The 16,957-nt window shown below is 40.4% G+C and overlaps 1 protein-coding gene across 1 annotated transcript in view; it reads right to left on the reverse strand.

Moving 5' to 3' along the window:
- Nucleotides 1-16,957, reverse strand: part of LOC117346368 (calcium-activated chloride channel regulator 1-like) — a 62,569-nt gene that overhangs the window by 13,120 nt on the left and 32,492 nt on the right. Inside the window, exons 8-12 of the mRNA XM_033915803.1 lie at nt 8,556-8,733; nt 7,988-8,094; nt 4,403-4,624; nt 2,311-2,581; nt 841-1,008 (exon numbers count right to left, since the gene is read on the reverse strand). Coding sequence (XP_033771694.1) covers nt 841-1,008; nt 2,311-2,581; nt 4,403-4,624; nt 7,988-8,094; nt 8,556-8,733 — 946 coding nt within the window. The remainder of the gene's footprint in view (nt 1-840; nt 1,009-2,310; nt 2,582-4,402; nt 4,625-7,987; nt 8,095-8,555; nt 8,734-16,957) is intronic.

Raw genomic sequence — 16,957 nt, forward strand, 5'->3', positions numbered from 1 at the left:
CTGTCATCATTTTCTGTGTTTCTTTGTGCATGGAGGTTTGTGGGAGGTTTGAGGTAAGTGCAGAGCCTGGAAGAATGGAACAAGAATAGCATCTATACTGGGGGTTAGATGAGTGCAGGGGCTTTGTTGGAGGAATGTAGGGGAAGGAGTGCTGGGAGGCCTGAGAGTGTTGGGGGCTGGCCTGGAGAAAATCTTCTAAGTAGAAATTTTGGTAAGGATTTCTCAGAAAGAGCGCCAGGTCTGTGGGAGGATTGAGCTAGGAGGAACTCAAAATGCTGGAGCTGTAGAGGCTTTTTATTTTTATATTAGATGTAGTTATTAATACATTTACAAGCTTGACGCAAACTTGAATTAAGCTTCATTAATATGACTCAACCAACTGCAAGAGTACTGTTCGAGCTGTAAAGAAATCCCACCAATAAACATCTGGTTTTGGTGGCCTCTGAAAATGCCCTCAAGGCTTTGGGATCATGCTGAAAAATAAACATCTATACTTAGGGCTCCTTTTACTAAGCTATGTGCCAAAAACTAACGCCAGATCAATGGTGGCGTTAGCGTCTAGCACGCACACTAAAAGTGCTAGCACAACTTAGTAAAAGGAGCCGTTAGTTTCTATACTGATCCTAGATGTGTTGTTTTTTTTTTACATAGGCCCGTGTCTCCTTACTTCAGCCCCGAACCACTGCTGGCTTCCTCCTTACCTCTTTCCTGCTTCCCTTTCCCCTAGTGCTTAGCTTTCTCACCCTGCACTGCCACACACCGTCAACTCGTCACCTCCCTCCCATCCCCATTTCCTCATGCAGTTTCCTCTTGTCCAGTATTTTTATATATGCTTCTTACCATTTTCCACATATCCTGGCATATACAAGGCACGGTGCTGTAATCTAAATCCATATCTTGTAATCTTATCTTTTCCTTGAACACGCACTTTTAAATTGTATCTGCCATTTCCACTGTAAGCAGTAAAATACTTCGAATAGATACCATCATTCTTGGAGATATCAGCACCTTGAAATGATAAAATAATTATCACATAGAGTAAGGCTAGTCAGTGAAGGCAGTAAAGCAAGTTTTAAATAAACAATAAATAGTATTTTGACGAGCCAGTTTATTTAAGTTATGACTTAAAAAATTATTACAAAAACTGTTTCTGGATAAACATTTCAAAAGCACCATTTCAACGTAGTTTTATATTAATCCCAGTGTTTTATGTATTGCTGTTTGTTTTTATTGCAAGTTGCTTATAGTGATAGTATGGAATACAAGCATTTTCAATTAAATAATTAACCAAATTAATAATTAAAGGACCTTTTTACTAAAGCTTAGCATGTACTAAATACTGTGTGCTCTATATTATACCTATGGGTCTTATGGCACAAAGCACATGCTAAGCTTTACTAAAAGGGTCCCTAAATAATTTAAGTATTAATTAACTCACCCTTTTACAAAACCGTAGTACAGTTTTTAGTGCCGGCTGTGGCAGAAACAGCTCCGACATTCATAGAACGCGGCTGGTGCTAAAAATCGCACTACGGTTTTGTAAAGGGGGGAGGGTAAATAAATAAAACTACAAATAATTAAGGGACCCTTTTACTAAGCTGTGGTAAAAAGTGAATTCAATGCATGTTGAGGCAGGCTGGGCCTCTCCTAATTTTCCTTTGGAGGCAAAATACAGGAAAATGTTGGTGTCATGGGTCTTGCCCAGCTTGCAGAGCCTGGGTGAGGGTACTCAGTTGATATTTGTTAGACTTAGGGGGTACTTGGCTTGAAGAAGTTGAGAAACACTTCTTAATATGACTCAGTGCAGCTTCCCTCCCCCCCAAAAAAAAAAAAAGTGTGGGAAAGGAGAAACTGTACCTCAGTGCAATGAGAGAGAGAGGAAGGGACCTGGGGAGACCAGGTGTATTACCTAAAGCTGACACCGCATAGTCAGAGCACTCAGCTCAACTGAACTAGGCCAGCCTAGGCGCTAAACAGCAGAGATCAGGAGGTGGTTGGAGTCCATCCATCCCCCTGCTAGAAACAGAGTACAGAATCAGTATTCTATTTCTACCTGCTGGTAGATTGACCCAACCCACTAGTCTCTGAATTCATCTGCTGCTGGCGCTAATATGACTGATAGACCTGGAGATTAATTCAAAATCATTTCACGGGCAATGGAAGGTCTAGTGTGATGCAAGCTATTGCTAACTATCTCACTCTCTGGAAACAGAAATATAAAGAGACAGCCAGATAACCACTTAAAAATAGATTTACATATGTATACAAAAAGAAAACTAAAATTGCAGTTGAATAGAAGGTTGTTCTTACCTGCACCATTATCATCAAGTTCCAGGGTAACAGGATTTCCAGTTGCTGGTTCAATGATAGCCGTCACATTTGCCCTAAGAACTGGTAAAAACCCTTGACTAACTTCTGCATAAACTACCATTGGGTTAGGGTAATTGTTTGTGACTTTGTTCATGTGGGCATTTACAATCACTGGAGGTACATTAGGGTTTGCTGGTCGAGATGTCACAGTCATACTTAAAACTTGGCTTGATGTATGTGTGTTGCAAAGTCTGTAAATCCAATCACCTGCCTGTAAATTCAAGTTGAAGTATTTTAATTAGCAAAAGACAAAAATCTTTCTATAACATTTTTCTTAAATATCAACAAAAATAGAATGTCTGAATACAAATTTTTAATGCTGCAATTAACTTACCCCGATCAGCTGAAGAAAAGTTGAAAATTTTCTTCTATCTTTTATTTTCATTAGCGAAGCACAGCATAAGGCTTTAATATATACTGAAGGTTTTTTGCCAATGAGGTGACCGCTCGACCACCTTTAACAAACCACTTCGGTGGAGGTCGCAGGGCCCTTTCTGAGGCTTTTTCCTTCATTTTTGAGTTAGTTTATAGCCTATGCTGTTCTCATATCATACTATAGGACATCACAGCAATCACATATCATACACAGACATCATAGCTCACAGTCAGTCATAAATACATTCATAAAGAGTCCTTTCTAACAGTGGCACTGAGAACCAGCAAACTTGTTTAATCAAGGTTTAAAAATATATATATATATATATATATATATAATGTTATATGTAAAGAAAAAGTTTCTTATTATTGTTGACACTTTGCACTTAACCAACAATTCACAGAGGAACAGGCAGATGCATACTCAGTCATATGTACACAGACCTACAGAGCGGCGTTTTCAATATGACGTCTAAATCCAAATTTAGATGTTTTGAGAAAAACATCCAAAAATCTGGTAGAGAAAATGACTATTTTCTTTTTATTAATTATAAATTTTTCACAAGTATAACAACTTGTTTAAGGAAATACAGAGCCATAATCCAACATAAAAATAAATCAAAGTACAAAACTAAGAAGTAACAACAATCTTAAGGAGATAGCTCTTTCTTAGACCACAAATACAACCGAAAGGAGGAGTTAAAATTACTGAGAGATAAATTGGAGAAAAATATGTAGGTAAAAGCTTAATACGTCGCCCTCCAGTTACTAATTATTTGAACCAGGCACTCCATCTCTGATGAACCCCTTAAGGTCCAAAAAGGATCTTAGCTGATCGGGCGCATAAAATATATATTTCAAATCCGTATATTTAATAATACACATGCAGGGATAGGTTAACATAAAAGTAGCACCCAATTTTTTAGTCTCATCTCTCATTGCAAGAAATAATTTACGCCTTTCTTGGGTTAATTTTGTTACAACATGATACAACCATATTCTTTGACCACAAAATTGTGAAAAGAACTTTTGAAAAATAATCTCATAATAGAATTAAGATCTTGCTCAAATATAAAATTAGCAATCAATGTAGCTCTCTCTTTGATATCAGAAAACGAGCTTTCCAAAACTGCCGTTAAATTCTGCAAATCAGTGTCAACAGGTAAACTATCTGATACAGGTAGTCCAGTTGCAGGTAGTTCATTTGTTTCAGAATTTTTCCCTGAAGCAGGCAAATAATGAAGTTTATTTATTGGTGGTATCTGGTTACTGGGAACTTCAAGTTTTCTATAAGAAATTTTTTAAAGAGCTCAATCGGCGGCGTAGTAGAGATTTTTGGAAAGTTCAATATTCTCAAATTCAATCGACGATTATAATTTTCAATGAGAAAATTGACACATGGTCATAATACAAAAAACAGGAAAATCATTCCTTTTACCCTAGCAGTAAAAATGGCCTTAGCATATGGGAATGGCCCATGTAAGGGTGTGCTAAGGTGCTGTTTGGTAAAAGCGCATCTTAGACTGTTTATTTCTTACTTTATATAAAATTTCCCATAATGTGTGCACTGTACTCAAATTTGTAAAATATGAACAATTGGCTTCATAGAAAATTCATCAAAGATTAGAAGAATTTAAAAGCAAGGATATGTCTGTACCTGAGCAGTGCCTGAGATCTGGAGACGAGCTGTTCTGGTAGTAGCGTCAATAGTGAACTGTGTATTCAAATAGATTTTTCCGACTGGGTCCTCTACTTGAATGGATGGAATGCTGAGCTCCCATGTGACTACAAAGAAAGTGTCATTTCCCACTGTGTTGTCAATTGTCACCCTGCCAACAAAACATTGGCTTGGGTCTGTCCTTAATCCAGAACTTTCAAGCTGTAAAACAAAAATAAAATATATTTAATCAATATGCAAATATATTTTTAATATCATTTTTTCCCTTAGCATCACTGTTGAACCTGCTACTTTCAATTTTAGCACTGCTAACCCTGAGAATACTTTCTTCAAGTAGGGCTATGCCGCAGGGGTAGGGAACTCCGGTCCTCGAGAGCCATATTCCAGTCGGGTTTTCAGGATTTCCCCAATGAATATGCATGAGATCTATGTGCATGCACTGCTTTCAATGCATATTCATTGGGGAAATCCTGAAAACCCGACTGGAATACGGCTCTCGAAGACCGGAGTTCCCTACCCCTGGCTGGTGACAGGGTAGACATGTCTTGCTGGGAAGCACATTGCTGCCTCAAGCTAATATGTTTGTGTTTATGTTTATTTTTCATTTGATATCCCGCTTAATGCAAAAGTCAAAGTGGCTTAAGCCTTACACAATAAAATCAGATTTGAAAGGAATGCCAATAATAAAAGAAAAGATAAAACATTCAAACAAGAGGCATTCATTTAATCAAAGAAAACAATATAGAAATAAATAACATTAATAATAAACATACCAATCCCTTGTGTTTCATTTAGTTTACACTGGGAATAGCTTTCTCAAAAAATGATTTAAATTTTAACAATGACTGCTCTGCTCTAATACAAGGTAGAAGATTATTCCAAAATAGTGGAAAAATAAAAAAGTATGTGCTAAGGAGAGCGTAGGCTCATGATGAGCCGTTCTTGGGGAAGGAAGAACAAGTCTGTTGGAGTCAAGTGAATGCAATGAACGTTAAGATGTATATGGCACGGTAACAGAAGCTAAGTAGGATGGCTGGGAAAGATGAAGAGTTTTAAAAGTTAAGCATAGAAGCCAGTCTAATTGTATTATCAGTGGAGTAACGTGATCATATCACTTAGCTTTACATAACAGTCTCGCTGCAGAATTTTGAAGAGTTTGAAGACAGCGCAGATTAGATGAAGAAATTCCATAGTAAACAGAATTGCAATAATCAATGCTAGATATTACAAATGCATGAATAAGTATACAGTATGCTGGGCCTGAAAATCTAGAAGAGAACTAATAGATCTAATTCTACGTGACAAATATAAACCTTTCTTAACTACTTGAGAAATTTGCAATTCGAAAGAAAGCAATGAGTCAAAAATGACTCCTAAATACTGAAATGAGTTGACAGGTTGTAAGTCGACTTTGAAAGGTTTTATACCAATCTTGGGTTGGGACATCAATCCAGTAGATAGTATGATTAATACCTCTGCCCAGTGAGCCAAAAGGGAGTTAAAGTCATTAAGGTGAGTAAATAGCGTTTTACCCATGTTGATCAGAAGTCTGAAAATTACTATCATTCATTGCAGCTAAAAATCTGCCCATTAATCTAGAATACTTGCACTATTGACTGCACTAACAGTAGATGTTTCTGGAAGGATGTTTAGGTTGGTGGAGGGAGATTACATGCATTGACATATTTTCACTCAGAGAATAGTTAAATTCTGGAACGCATTGCCAGAGGTTGTGGTAAAAGTAGATGCTGGATTTAAGAAAGGTTTGGACAAATTCCTGGAGGAAAAATCCATAGCCTGTTATCAAGACATGGGGTAAACCTCTGCTTGCCCTGAATCGGTAGCATGAAATGTTGCTACTCTTTGGGTTTTGGCCAGGTACTAATGACCTGGACTGGCCACCATGAGAATGGGCTACTGGGCTTGATGGACCATTGGTCTGACCCAGTAAGGTTATTCTTATGTTCTTATACTTTTCCAGAAAAAATCAGACTGCACAAAAAAGAGATCAAATGTCCATGCATATGTTATATCTTTAGTAATTTCCAAAAGGAAATCATGAGCCTTACTTTCCTTTCAAAGCCTGCAGATAAAAATTCTGTGGATTATCCCTGTATGGAATTTGATAACTTGACTGGTATTAGAAAGAACTAATAAAGGAGTCAATATTCAGTGTGGCATCTGCCCATGCTGACCGGACTGGCTGCCAACATTCAGCTTAGACTGCACAATCTAAATCCAGGAAATACAGGAGTCGTCTGGGGCAGATTCGGAGAGGAGTTGTCACTTTGACAGGCACAGGCCATATTTAGTACCAGTGTTTACATGGCTGAGTGGCCAGTCGGGATTGCACAAAAGGCTGTTCTTTCACTGCTTAGCTATGCAAGTGCTAGGACTCAAAATTATAGAAACATGATGGCAGATAAAGGCCAAATGGCCCATCCAGTCTGCCCATCCGCAGTAACCACTATCTCTTTCTCTCTCTGAGAGATCCCACGTGCCTATCCCAGGCCCTCTTGAATTCAGACACAGTTTCTGTCTCCACCTCCTCTTCTGGGAGATTGTTCCATGCATCTACTACCCTTTCTGTAAAAAAGTATTTCCTTGGATTAATCCAGAGCCTATCACCTCTTAACTTCATAGAAACATGATGATATCGGTTGGCATCCATATAATTTTTGAGTCATTCATGTAATCTCCTAGAAGTAAGGAAGATACAGACCAGTAAGTCTGAGTTCTGTGATAAATTAATTAATGGAAACACTTTTAAAACAGAATAGTGATGTTTCTGGAATCCAGGACCTGAGGCAACATGGATTCACTAGAGACCAGATAGTTTGATAGAGGGAGGTCCCTAGATGTAGTATATTTATATTTTAGAAAAGCCTTTGACCTGTTCCACACAGACATCTAATAATCAAACTGAGTGCCCTAGATATGGGCCCCAAATGACAGACTATTGAGTGGAATGTGGCAGAGGATAGTGGTAAATGGGCTCACTCTGAGAAAAGGAATGTTACCAGTAGTGTGCTGCAAGGTTCAGTTCTCGGGCCTATTCTTTTAAACATTTTTGTAAGTGATATTGCTGAAGGTAGGACCTGGTGAAGCTTGAAGAAAGGTCCAGAATTTGTCAACTAAAATTTAATGCTAAGAAATGCAGGGTAATGCATTTAGGCTGCAAAAACCCAAGGGAACGGTATAGTTTAGGGTGTGAAAAACCTTTGTGCACAAAAGAAGAGTGGAACTTGGGTGTGATCGTATATGATGACCTTAAGGTGGCCAAACAGGTAGAAAAGGTGACGGCGAAAGCTACAAGGATGCGTGGGTGCATAGGAAGGAATGGCCAGTAGGAAAAAGGAGATAATGATGCCCCTGCATAAGAATTCTGTGAGCGTCGGAACAGTTGTCACCTCTGCCGGCGCTAAAACCTGCACTATGCGTTCGTAAAAGAGGGGGTAAATGAACAAATTATATAAGAGTAACACTTTAGTAAAGTACTATTATAATTTATCATACATTAGAAAATCAGTCCTCAGTATGTAGCCATGATTCGCTATGACTGACCTGAATTGACTGTTGTGAGAGGTTTCCACTTCCTGATGAAATTCCAGTGAAAGCGTCAATTAACCCATTGGAGTCCAAGCTATCTGTGGCAGCAAACTGTAAACCTCCTGAAATGTGGCAAGAAATTATAAGCCTCTTGATGTTTGGCAAGTTTACAACTCAGAATAGTTCATTTAGGTTAAGGATTTCATATTCTGCCTTCTGTATAGAGGAAAATGTTGAAATAGTGCAGGTTTGAAATGTATAAGCAATAGCAGCAAATTAATAGGGCACAAGCCAAAATTTTTCAATTTGTTTAGTTTTCTATGTTGTTTATGGGAGTTTTCAGTTTATTTGGGCTTTTTAATTTTTATTTTGTTTCAGAGTTTATTTATTTATATCATGCTTACCATTAAGCAGCTTACATAATAAAAACATACATGAAATTGTAAAATCACACATCTCATTAATAGTGCACCCTATTGCTCGATAGTGTGCTTTACTGCGCATTTGTCTGTGTGCAATTTTTGATGGACCACCAGGATTAGTGATACAATGTATATAAAAGGTCATTTAAAAATAATTTTACCTGTCAAATTTGATAATGTTTCAAGCCCTTTGTCTGCACTTGGTCCCAGGGCAATGGTATGAATTATTGCTCCACTTCTTTGTACTTCATTAAAGCAGCTACTTATACCATTATCTTCTCCATCTGTTAATAAGACAATTTCAGTACCATCTTTATTTCCATATAGCTTTTCATTTACCTGGAGAAAGAGGAACATACGGTATATAAATAGTTGGCATAAGTCCTTGTCTTCACTCCCAGTCCTTGAGAGTTGCAGTCAAATTAGGCTTTTATGATACTGCTAATGAATATGCATGAGAGAGACTTGTATACAGTAAAGGTAGAAGGCATACAAATCTGTCTCATGTATATTAAGTACCCTAAACACTAAAAAGCTATTAGCAAATGTTATACCAATCTTCAAAAAAGGTTCGACAGGAGACCCGGGAAACTACAGGCCGGTAAGTTTGACATCGGTTCCGGGCAAGATGGTAGAAGCACTGATAAAGGACAGCATCTGTGAGAACATCGAAAAAAATAAGCTAATGAAAGCGAGCCAACATGGCTTCTGCAAAGGAAGATCATGCCAAACAAACTTACTGCACTTTTTTGAGGGGGTAAGCAGCCAGTTGGACAAAGGGGAACCCGTAGACATCATTTACCTCGCCTTCCAAAAGGCCTTTGACAAGGTACCCCATGAGCGGCTACTTAGAAAGTTGTGGATTTACGGGGTGGATGGGGATGTACAAAGATGGATTAAACACTGGTTGGCAGGCAGAAGGCAGAGGGTTGGAGTGAAGGGTCACTACTCATACTGGAGGAGGGTCACGAGCGGAGTTCCGCAGGGGTCGGTACTCGCAGTGGCGTACCTAGCATATGTGACACCCGGGGCCCATCATTTTTTGGCACCCCCCCATCTGTACGAAAAACATGATTTTTAGTAACAAGTTTTCAAGTTTCAAGTTTTATTTAAATTTGATGAATCGCTTATTACATACAAGCCACATGTCACACATGAGTACCTAGGAAAAGGCAGCATCTTACATACTGCAGTGAGCAGTACGACATCAATACACCCATTGTAAAACTAAACAAGCCAGACTAGTACAGATCAATCCTACACCGTCAATCCTAACAGAAAACCAGTCTTTCGAACACACAGAACACACCTTCGCCTAGTATGGAATATGTCATCACAAACTAACCCCTCCCCCTTTTACAAAATTGTAGTGTGGATTTTAGCCACGGTGGTAACAGCTTTGACGCTCATAGAATTCTGAGCATCAGAGATGCTACCACCATGGCTGGCGCTAAAAAATGCTCCACAGTTTTGTAAAAGTGGGGATAAAATAGAAATATATAGACAAAGGTTAAATTGAACCAGCAAGAAGCTGCATACAATGCAACCCCACAGAAACAGTGACACATGTCTCCTAAAGCAATAAATAAATAGAAAATTTTTGTTCTACCTTTGTCTTCTCTGGTTTTTGCTTTCCTCATCTTCCTGTTACTCTCTTCCTTCCATCCACTGTCTCTCTTATCTCTGCATCTTCTATTTGCTCTGTTACTGTGCCTCTCCCTTTCTCCCTTTCTCTTCCAAATTGGTCTGGCACCCATCTTCTTCCCTCCGCTCCTCACATAGTCTGGCATCTCTGTCTTCTTCCCTGCCAGCGTCTTCTCCCAACTCTCTCTTCCCCATTTCCCTTCAGCATCTTCTCCCTATTCTCTCTTCCCCATTTTCTGCAGCATCTTCTCCCCACTCTCTGTTCCCCATTTCCATTCAGCATCTTCTTCCCACTCTGTCTTCCCCATGTGCTTTCAGCGTCCTTCTCCCCCCTCTATCTTCCCCATATGCTTTCAGCGTCCTTCTCCCCCCCTCTGTTTTACCCTGTTTTCCTCTCCACCCCACTTTTTCTTCCTTTCTCCCTCCCTGCCCCTTACATTCATGGCGTTTTCTCCCCCCCCCCCGGCACGGCATTGTAGTTGCATATGGCTGCTGTAAAGGTCGTCTCTGATGCAACTTCCGGTTGCGTCAGAGATGACCTTTACGGCAGAAACACGCAGCTTCAACGCTCTAGCTCAGAGGTGCCCACATTTTTTGGGCTTGCGAGCTACTTTTAAAATGGCCAAGTCAAAATGATTTATCAACAATAAAATTTTAAAAAAAAACACAAAGCACAATGTACGCTGAGAAAATGTTAATTATCATTCCTATTCTGGGGTTTTTTCAAAGAGGTCAAGCCAGATGACTCTATGCACTGTCACCTCAGTAACAACCATACAAAAATAGACAAATACTCCCCCTCCCTTTTTACTAAAGCACAATAGCAGTTTTTAGCGCAGGGAGCTGCGCTAAATGCCCAGGGCTTCTCTCCACTCATAGGCTCCCTGCGCTAAAAACCGCTATTGTGGTTTAGTAAAAGGGGGCTATAGTGCAAAATATAGACAGCAGATATAAATTCAGACACATTTTGATCACTAAATTTAAAATAAAATCATTTTTCCTACCTTGTCTGGTGATTTCATGAGTCTCTGGTTGCACTTTCTTTTTCTGACTGTGCATCCAATCTTTCTTCCCTTCTTTCAACCTGTATGCTTCCTCTCCTCCAGACCTCATTCCCTCCCCCAACTTTTTCTTCCTCTCTCCCTGCCCTTTCTTTCTCCCTGCCTCCCTTTCTTTTTTTCTCTCTTCATGCCCCCTTTCTTTTCCTCTGTTTCCCTTCTTTCCTTCTGTCTCCCTGCCCCCTTTCTTTCTTTCTCCCTGCCCTCCCCCAAGCCATTGCCGCTGCCATCCGGGAACAGCCCCCCAAGTTACCGCGTTGGAGGCTACTCTGTTCTCTAAAGCGTCGAAGAGAGACACTAAGGAGACCGGCTCTGAGGAGGGAGCAGCAGCCTGCGCGGCACGCGAGCCACGGGGGGAGGGGGGAAGGGGGTGGAGACAGCAGGCGCCGCATGGCCAATCAACGGACAGAACCGCCCCAAACTACATAATGAAACCGAAGCCTTGAATGAGCAGCTACGCGGGTAGGGGCGGTGCCAGAGGATTGGAGGTGGGGCAGCGCGCTGCAAAAGTGCGGCTCATGACAGCGCGCGCGGATGTTGGCGTGGCGGATGGATGCGGAGAGGGAACGAGATGACAGGGCGACGCAGAATTGAAAGGAAGAAGGGGAAAGGAAGGCAGATCAGCCCGGTAGAATTTTCCTGACCTGGCCGGCTGTGCACCCCCCCTAAGGCTACACCTGGGGCAGACTGCCCCCCACACCCCCCTCTTGGTACGCTACTGGGTACTCGGACCGCTACTGTTCAATGTAGTTATTAATGACCTGGAAACGGGGACGAAGTGCAAGGTTATAAAATTTGCGGATTACACTAAACTCTATAGCAGAGTTAGAACTGTGGAAGAATGTGAGGACCTACAAAAGGATCTGAACAAACTGGAGGAGTGGGCGAATAAATGGCAGATGAGCTTCAATATAGGGAAATGCAAGGTCATGCATATAGGGAAAAAGAACCTGTTGTTCAGCTACCAAATGGGGGGACTAGTACTAGAGGGAAGTAACCTTGAAAGAGACTTGGGTGTACTGGTGGACACAACAATGAAGTCAACGGCACAATGCGCAGCGGCCTCGAAGAAGGCAAACAAAATGTTGGGTATTATTAAGAAGGATATTACAACCAGAACGAAGGAAGTCATCATGCCACTGTGGCGACCACATCTGGAGCACTGTGTCCAATATTGGTCGCCATACCTAAAGAAGGACATGGAGATACTAGAGAGGATTCAGAGAAGAGCGACAAGAATGATAAAGGGTATGGAAAACCTTTCATACGCAGAGAGGCTAGAAAGGCTAGGGCTCTTTACCCTGGAGAAGAGAAGACTCAGAGGAGACATGATAGAGACTTACAAGATCATGAAGGGCATAGAGAAGGTGGACAGGGACAGATTCTTCAGCCTATTGGGAACTACAAGAACAAGGGGCACTCGGAGAAATTGAAAGGGGACAGGTTTAGAACCAATGCTAGGACATTTTTCTTCACTTAAAGGGTGGTGGGTACCTGGAATGCGCTTCCAGAGGATGTGATAGGACAGAGCAAATTAAGAGGATTCAAAGAGGGATTGGACAAGTTCCTGAAGGATACAGGGATTGAGGGATATAGATAGAGCAGGGGTATCAAAGTCCCTCCTTGAGGGCCGCAATCCAGTCGGGTTTTCAGGATTTCCCCAATGAATATGCATGAGATCTATGTGCATGCACTGCTTTCAATGCATATTCATTGGCGAAATCCTGAAAACCCGACTGGATTGCGGCCCTCAAGGAGGGACTTTGAGATCCCTGAGACAGAGGTAGAGATAGGATCATGAAAGGGTATAGATAGAAGAAAAATGGGGATTAAAGGGTTTCAAACAAGAACCACTTACAGGTCATGAAAGGGTATAGATAGAAGAAAAATGGGGATTAAAGGGTTTCAAACATAGGATCACTTACAGGTCATGGACATGATGGGCCGCCGTGGGAGCGGACTGCTGGGCGCGATGGACCCCTGGTCTGACCCAGCAGAGGCAACTTCTTATGTTCTTATTTAATATTCACAAATAATTTATTAATTTCTTTCAAAAATCATCATATTACATAGCTTATAATCCTACATTCACAAAACTAGAGCCCGTCCAATTCATCTGTTAAAAAATCCCATAAAAATCCATGAAATGTTCACCCATTGCTAGAAAATACCAGCAATGAATAAATAGCACCAATGTCCAAAGTAGTATCCAAAATGTTCAATCATCAGTAGTCACTTATAAATACGTTTCAAATGTTCAATTGCACTTATCCCATGTATCTTCTATAATATCCAGTTTACACTAGATCTTTTTCATTCAGCTCGACATGAGTCATGTGTTTCGCCACCAGGCGTCTTCAGGAGCTTATTGGGAATGGCTCCAAATCAGTGTACCAGTATTATCAAGAAGATTCCAAAGCATTAGCAGGGAAATAATTTGGCAACAACACTGATTGGACAATTGCAAGCCAGCATGAGTTGGTTAAAACAGCAATGATATTTGCTGTAAAGTGCAGGAACACCAGGAAAGGGCCAAAAACAGCATAAAGATTAGCTGGAAGCTATCAACCATAGGAAGCCAACGGAGCAGCAAGCTAGGCTGAACGAGTCCCGAAAGTGGGAATGGGGTAAGATCAACAAAACTATATGCCTCCAAATTATAGGCCTGGCACTACAGACTTTTGTCCCAGTATAAGAACCTACAGTTAGAAGATCTCCCTAGGCTGGGGAAACAACTCATAGACTGTTGGGAAGAGATCCTATGGGATTTCAAGAGAAGGCAGAGAAAGCACTGTCATGAAGCAAAAGCAGTGCAACTAGACTGAAGAGGTAATAGTACTGGCTGAAAGAGCCATGAACACTTGAAGAGTATCAACACAGCAGCAAGGCAGGATGAAAGACTCTAAAATCAATGACGAAATAGTGGCAGGAGACAAAGTCAACAACTATGGTAATGGAGAGTTGAAAAGAACTTTGAAGAGAGAGATCAAGGCTCATTAAAAATGGTAGGCTAATGCAGGAGCCCTTACTGCTTCCTAAATAGGAGACAATAAGTGCTCTTGCAGTAATTTTTCTAAATGGTGTATGGGCAATGCTAACAAGGTGAACCTAGGCGTGTCAGCTTATGCTTGCTATTGACCAGGTGTACGTTGTCGTGCCTAAGTATGGGCATGCCAAAGCAGATTTGTGGTATTATTCTATAATGGGTTAGGTGCACTTTAATGCTGCTATAAGATTGCTAAACCGAAAAAAACCCTATAGACCTTGTTGCCAATGAAGTCCACACTCTAGACCAGAAAAAATTGGTCAACACTACAAAATGTTCCCCCTGGTAGAAATGTTTATAAATCTCTTAGATAATAAACATGTAAACAATGGACTTCAGTATGAGCCTTTCCATTTGCGCACGAGGGAATCGACAGCTTAGGGAGTAATTATTAGGTGACTAGCACCGGACATAAGTCTGAATAAAAACTGCCTCATACATCATTTTGTCCAAAGTTAAAAATCCCCCCAAAAAATATATATCCCTAGGTGTATTTTAAATCACCTCCAAACATTTGATCCAGGAGAAGCTATTTGAATAAATATTATGATATACTAAGGCGCTAAATCCAAAAAGTAATAAATAAATAAATTACCTCCCAATACGTAATGAAGTAAAGTGCTGAAGTATTAAAGTGCTAATGACAAATCATGTATAACTTTGAAAAGGATTTTAAATTTAAAGTGCAAGTGCCATCGCATTAATAAAATTATTTTAAGAATACTGTGCCCCACTCTCGTGTGTAATGTAAGTGTAAGAAAACCAGTTCATATCAAAGTGAATGAAAAAGTCTAAAAAAGATAAACTAATATAGTCCACATAGTACATAAAGTCCGGTGCTAGTCACCTAATAACTACTCCCTGAGCTGTCGATTCCCTCGTGCGCAAATGGAAAGGCTCATACTGAAGTCCATTGTTTACATGTTTATTATCTAAGAGATTTATAAACATTTCTACCAGGGGGAACATTTTGTAGTACTGACCAATTTTTTCTGGTCTAGGCTATAAAATTGTGCCACATTATAGAATTGCCTCTATGTTTAAAAAATGTGCATGAATATATGTACTTTACATTTGAACATTCATGCCTACTGCTTCAATCTAGGTACAACTACTGCCACTTTTGCTCTCGTATTTTTTAAAGACACAAAAGCATCTATGCTTCTTTATAAAATAGGTGCCTGCTTGGCTTTTCTACATTGGTAATTTCATAAAGAATTTTTCATATGCATATGCCATTAGATGCATGTAAAAGGCCTGTTATAAGATCACTTCACAAGTACAAGTACATGCGATGTAATTAGGCACATGTAATATGTGACTTTAGAGTAGAGAATGACATGGGGACAAACTTTGTCCCTATCCCTACCCCATTCCCCCTGAGCTCTGTCTCTGTCCCCATTCCAATCCCTTTCCCATGAGCTCAGTCCCCATCCCCGCAAACTGTCTGATCCCATCACACAAGCTTCAAATAGTTATGATTTTATATTGAAATCATTTTATTAAAGTATAAAAAGAAACAATATTCTGTACAATTGTCATTTTATAAATCTTTGGGTTTAAAGCTAACTGTGCTAACCACTAGGCCAGTATTCTTCAGAGATAGCCCCCAGTGTCTTTTTGGGGGGTTTTTCTGCTACTTTGCTTTGCTACCCAGGCTCAGGATAGAAAGTGGATTGGGGGGATGAGCCGCACGCTTGAAGGACAAGGCATTTCTCAGTAGCAAAAAGAGAATGCATTTGGAAATGCTCACAGGGTGGAGGATACCCCCCAATGAAGTTTGCTGGTGGGGAGGGATGTCATTGACATGCAATAGTCCGCAATGTTGTGGCTCTGCATGAGAAGATATTTGGAGGCTCTCCTTCAGTTCAATAGAATTTAAAGTGGTCCCAGCTTAAAAATTAATGAAGACCTCTGCACTAGGCTATTCCCTAGATCTAGTTTCTACTTTCTTAAGAAAATATTACCTGCTATGGAAACTAATAATCCCACATGTTTTTGATTTCTCTGAATTACCCTACCTAAGATCGTCCAGATTCTCTTCCACCCAATTTATCATGAGGGCTACGTCTTCCTCCTTGTTTGTTGACATAAGCTACTCATTCCACACTGTCTAATACTAGTACTACTACTATTTACAATTTCTATAGCACTGAAAGGCGTAGGCAATCAATAGATGGTACCCACTCAGAAGAGCTTACAATCTAATTTGGACAGACAGGCCATCTCAGGGTTGGGGAGTTTCTAGTAGAAGGAATGATATGATGGTATCAGGTATAGGTATCTGACAGTGAGTGGGAGTTAAAAATTGAAAGCAGCTTCAAAAAAGTGGACTTTTATCTTGGATTTGAATACTGCTAGAGATGAAGCATGACATATTGATTCTGGCAGCCTGCTCCAGGCATATGACATGGCAAGAAAGAAGGGACAGAGTCTGGAGTTAGCAGTGGAGGAGAAGGGACTTGCCCGATGAGTGCAATTCATGGTGGGGGGAGGGGCATTGGGGAAGATAAGTGAGGAGAGATATTGAAGGGCTACAGAGTAAATACACTTGTAAGTCAGTAAGAGGAGTTTGAACTGCATTTGGAAATGGATTGGAAGCCAATGAAGTAACTTGAGGAGAGGGGTAATGTGAGCGTGGAGCTCACACAGAATATAAGTCATACTTCAGCATTTTGAACAGATTGAAGGGGAGAGAGATGGCTGAGTGGAAGATCTAAGAGAAGCACATTGCAGTAGTCTAAGTGAGAGGTGATAAGAGTGTGGATGAGGATTGTGGTAGTATGGTAGAGGTTAGATTTTGGTGATTTAGAGG

This window comes from Geotrypetes seraphini, chromosome 12 (genome assembly GCF_902459505.1).
Source record: "Geotrypetes seraphini chromosome 12, aGeoSer1.1, whole genome shotgun sequence".
Lineage (NCBI taxonomy): Eukaryota > Metazoa > Chordata > Amphibia > Gymnophiona > Dermophiidae > Geotrypetes > Geotrypetes seraphini.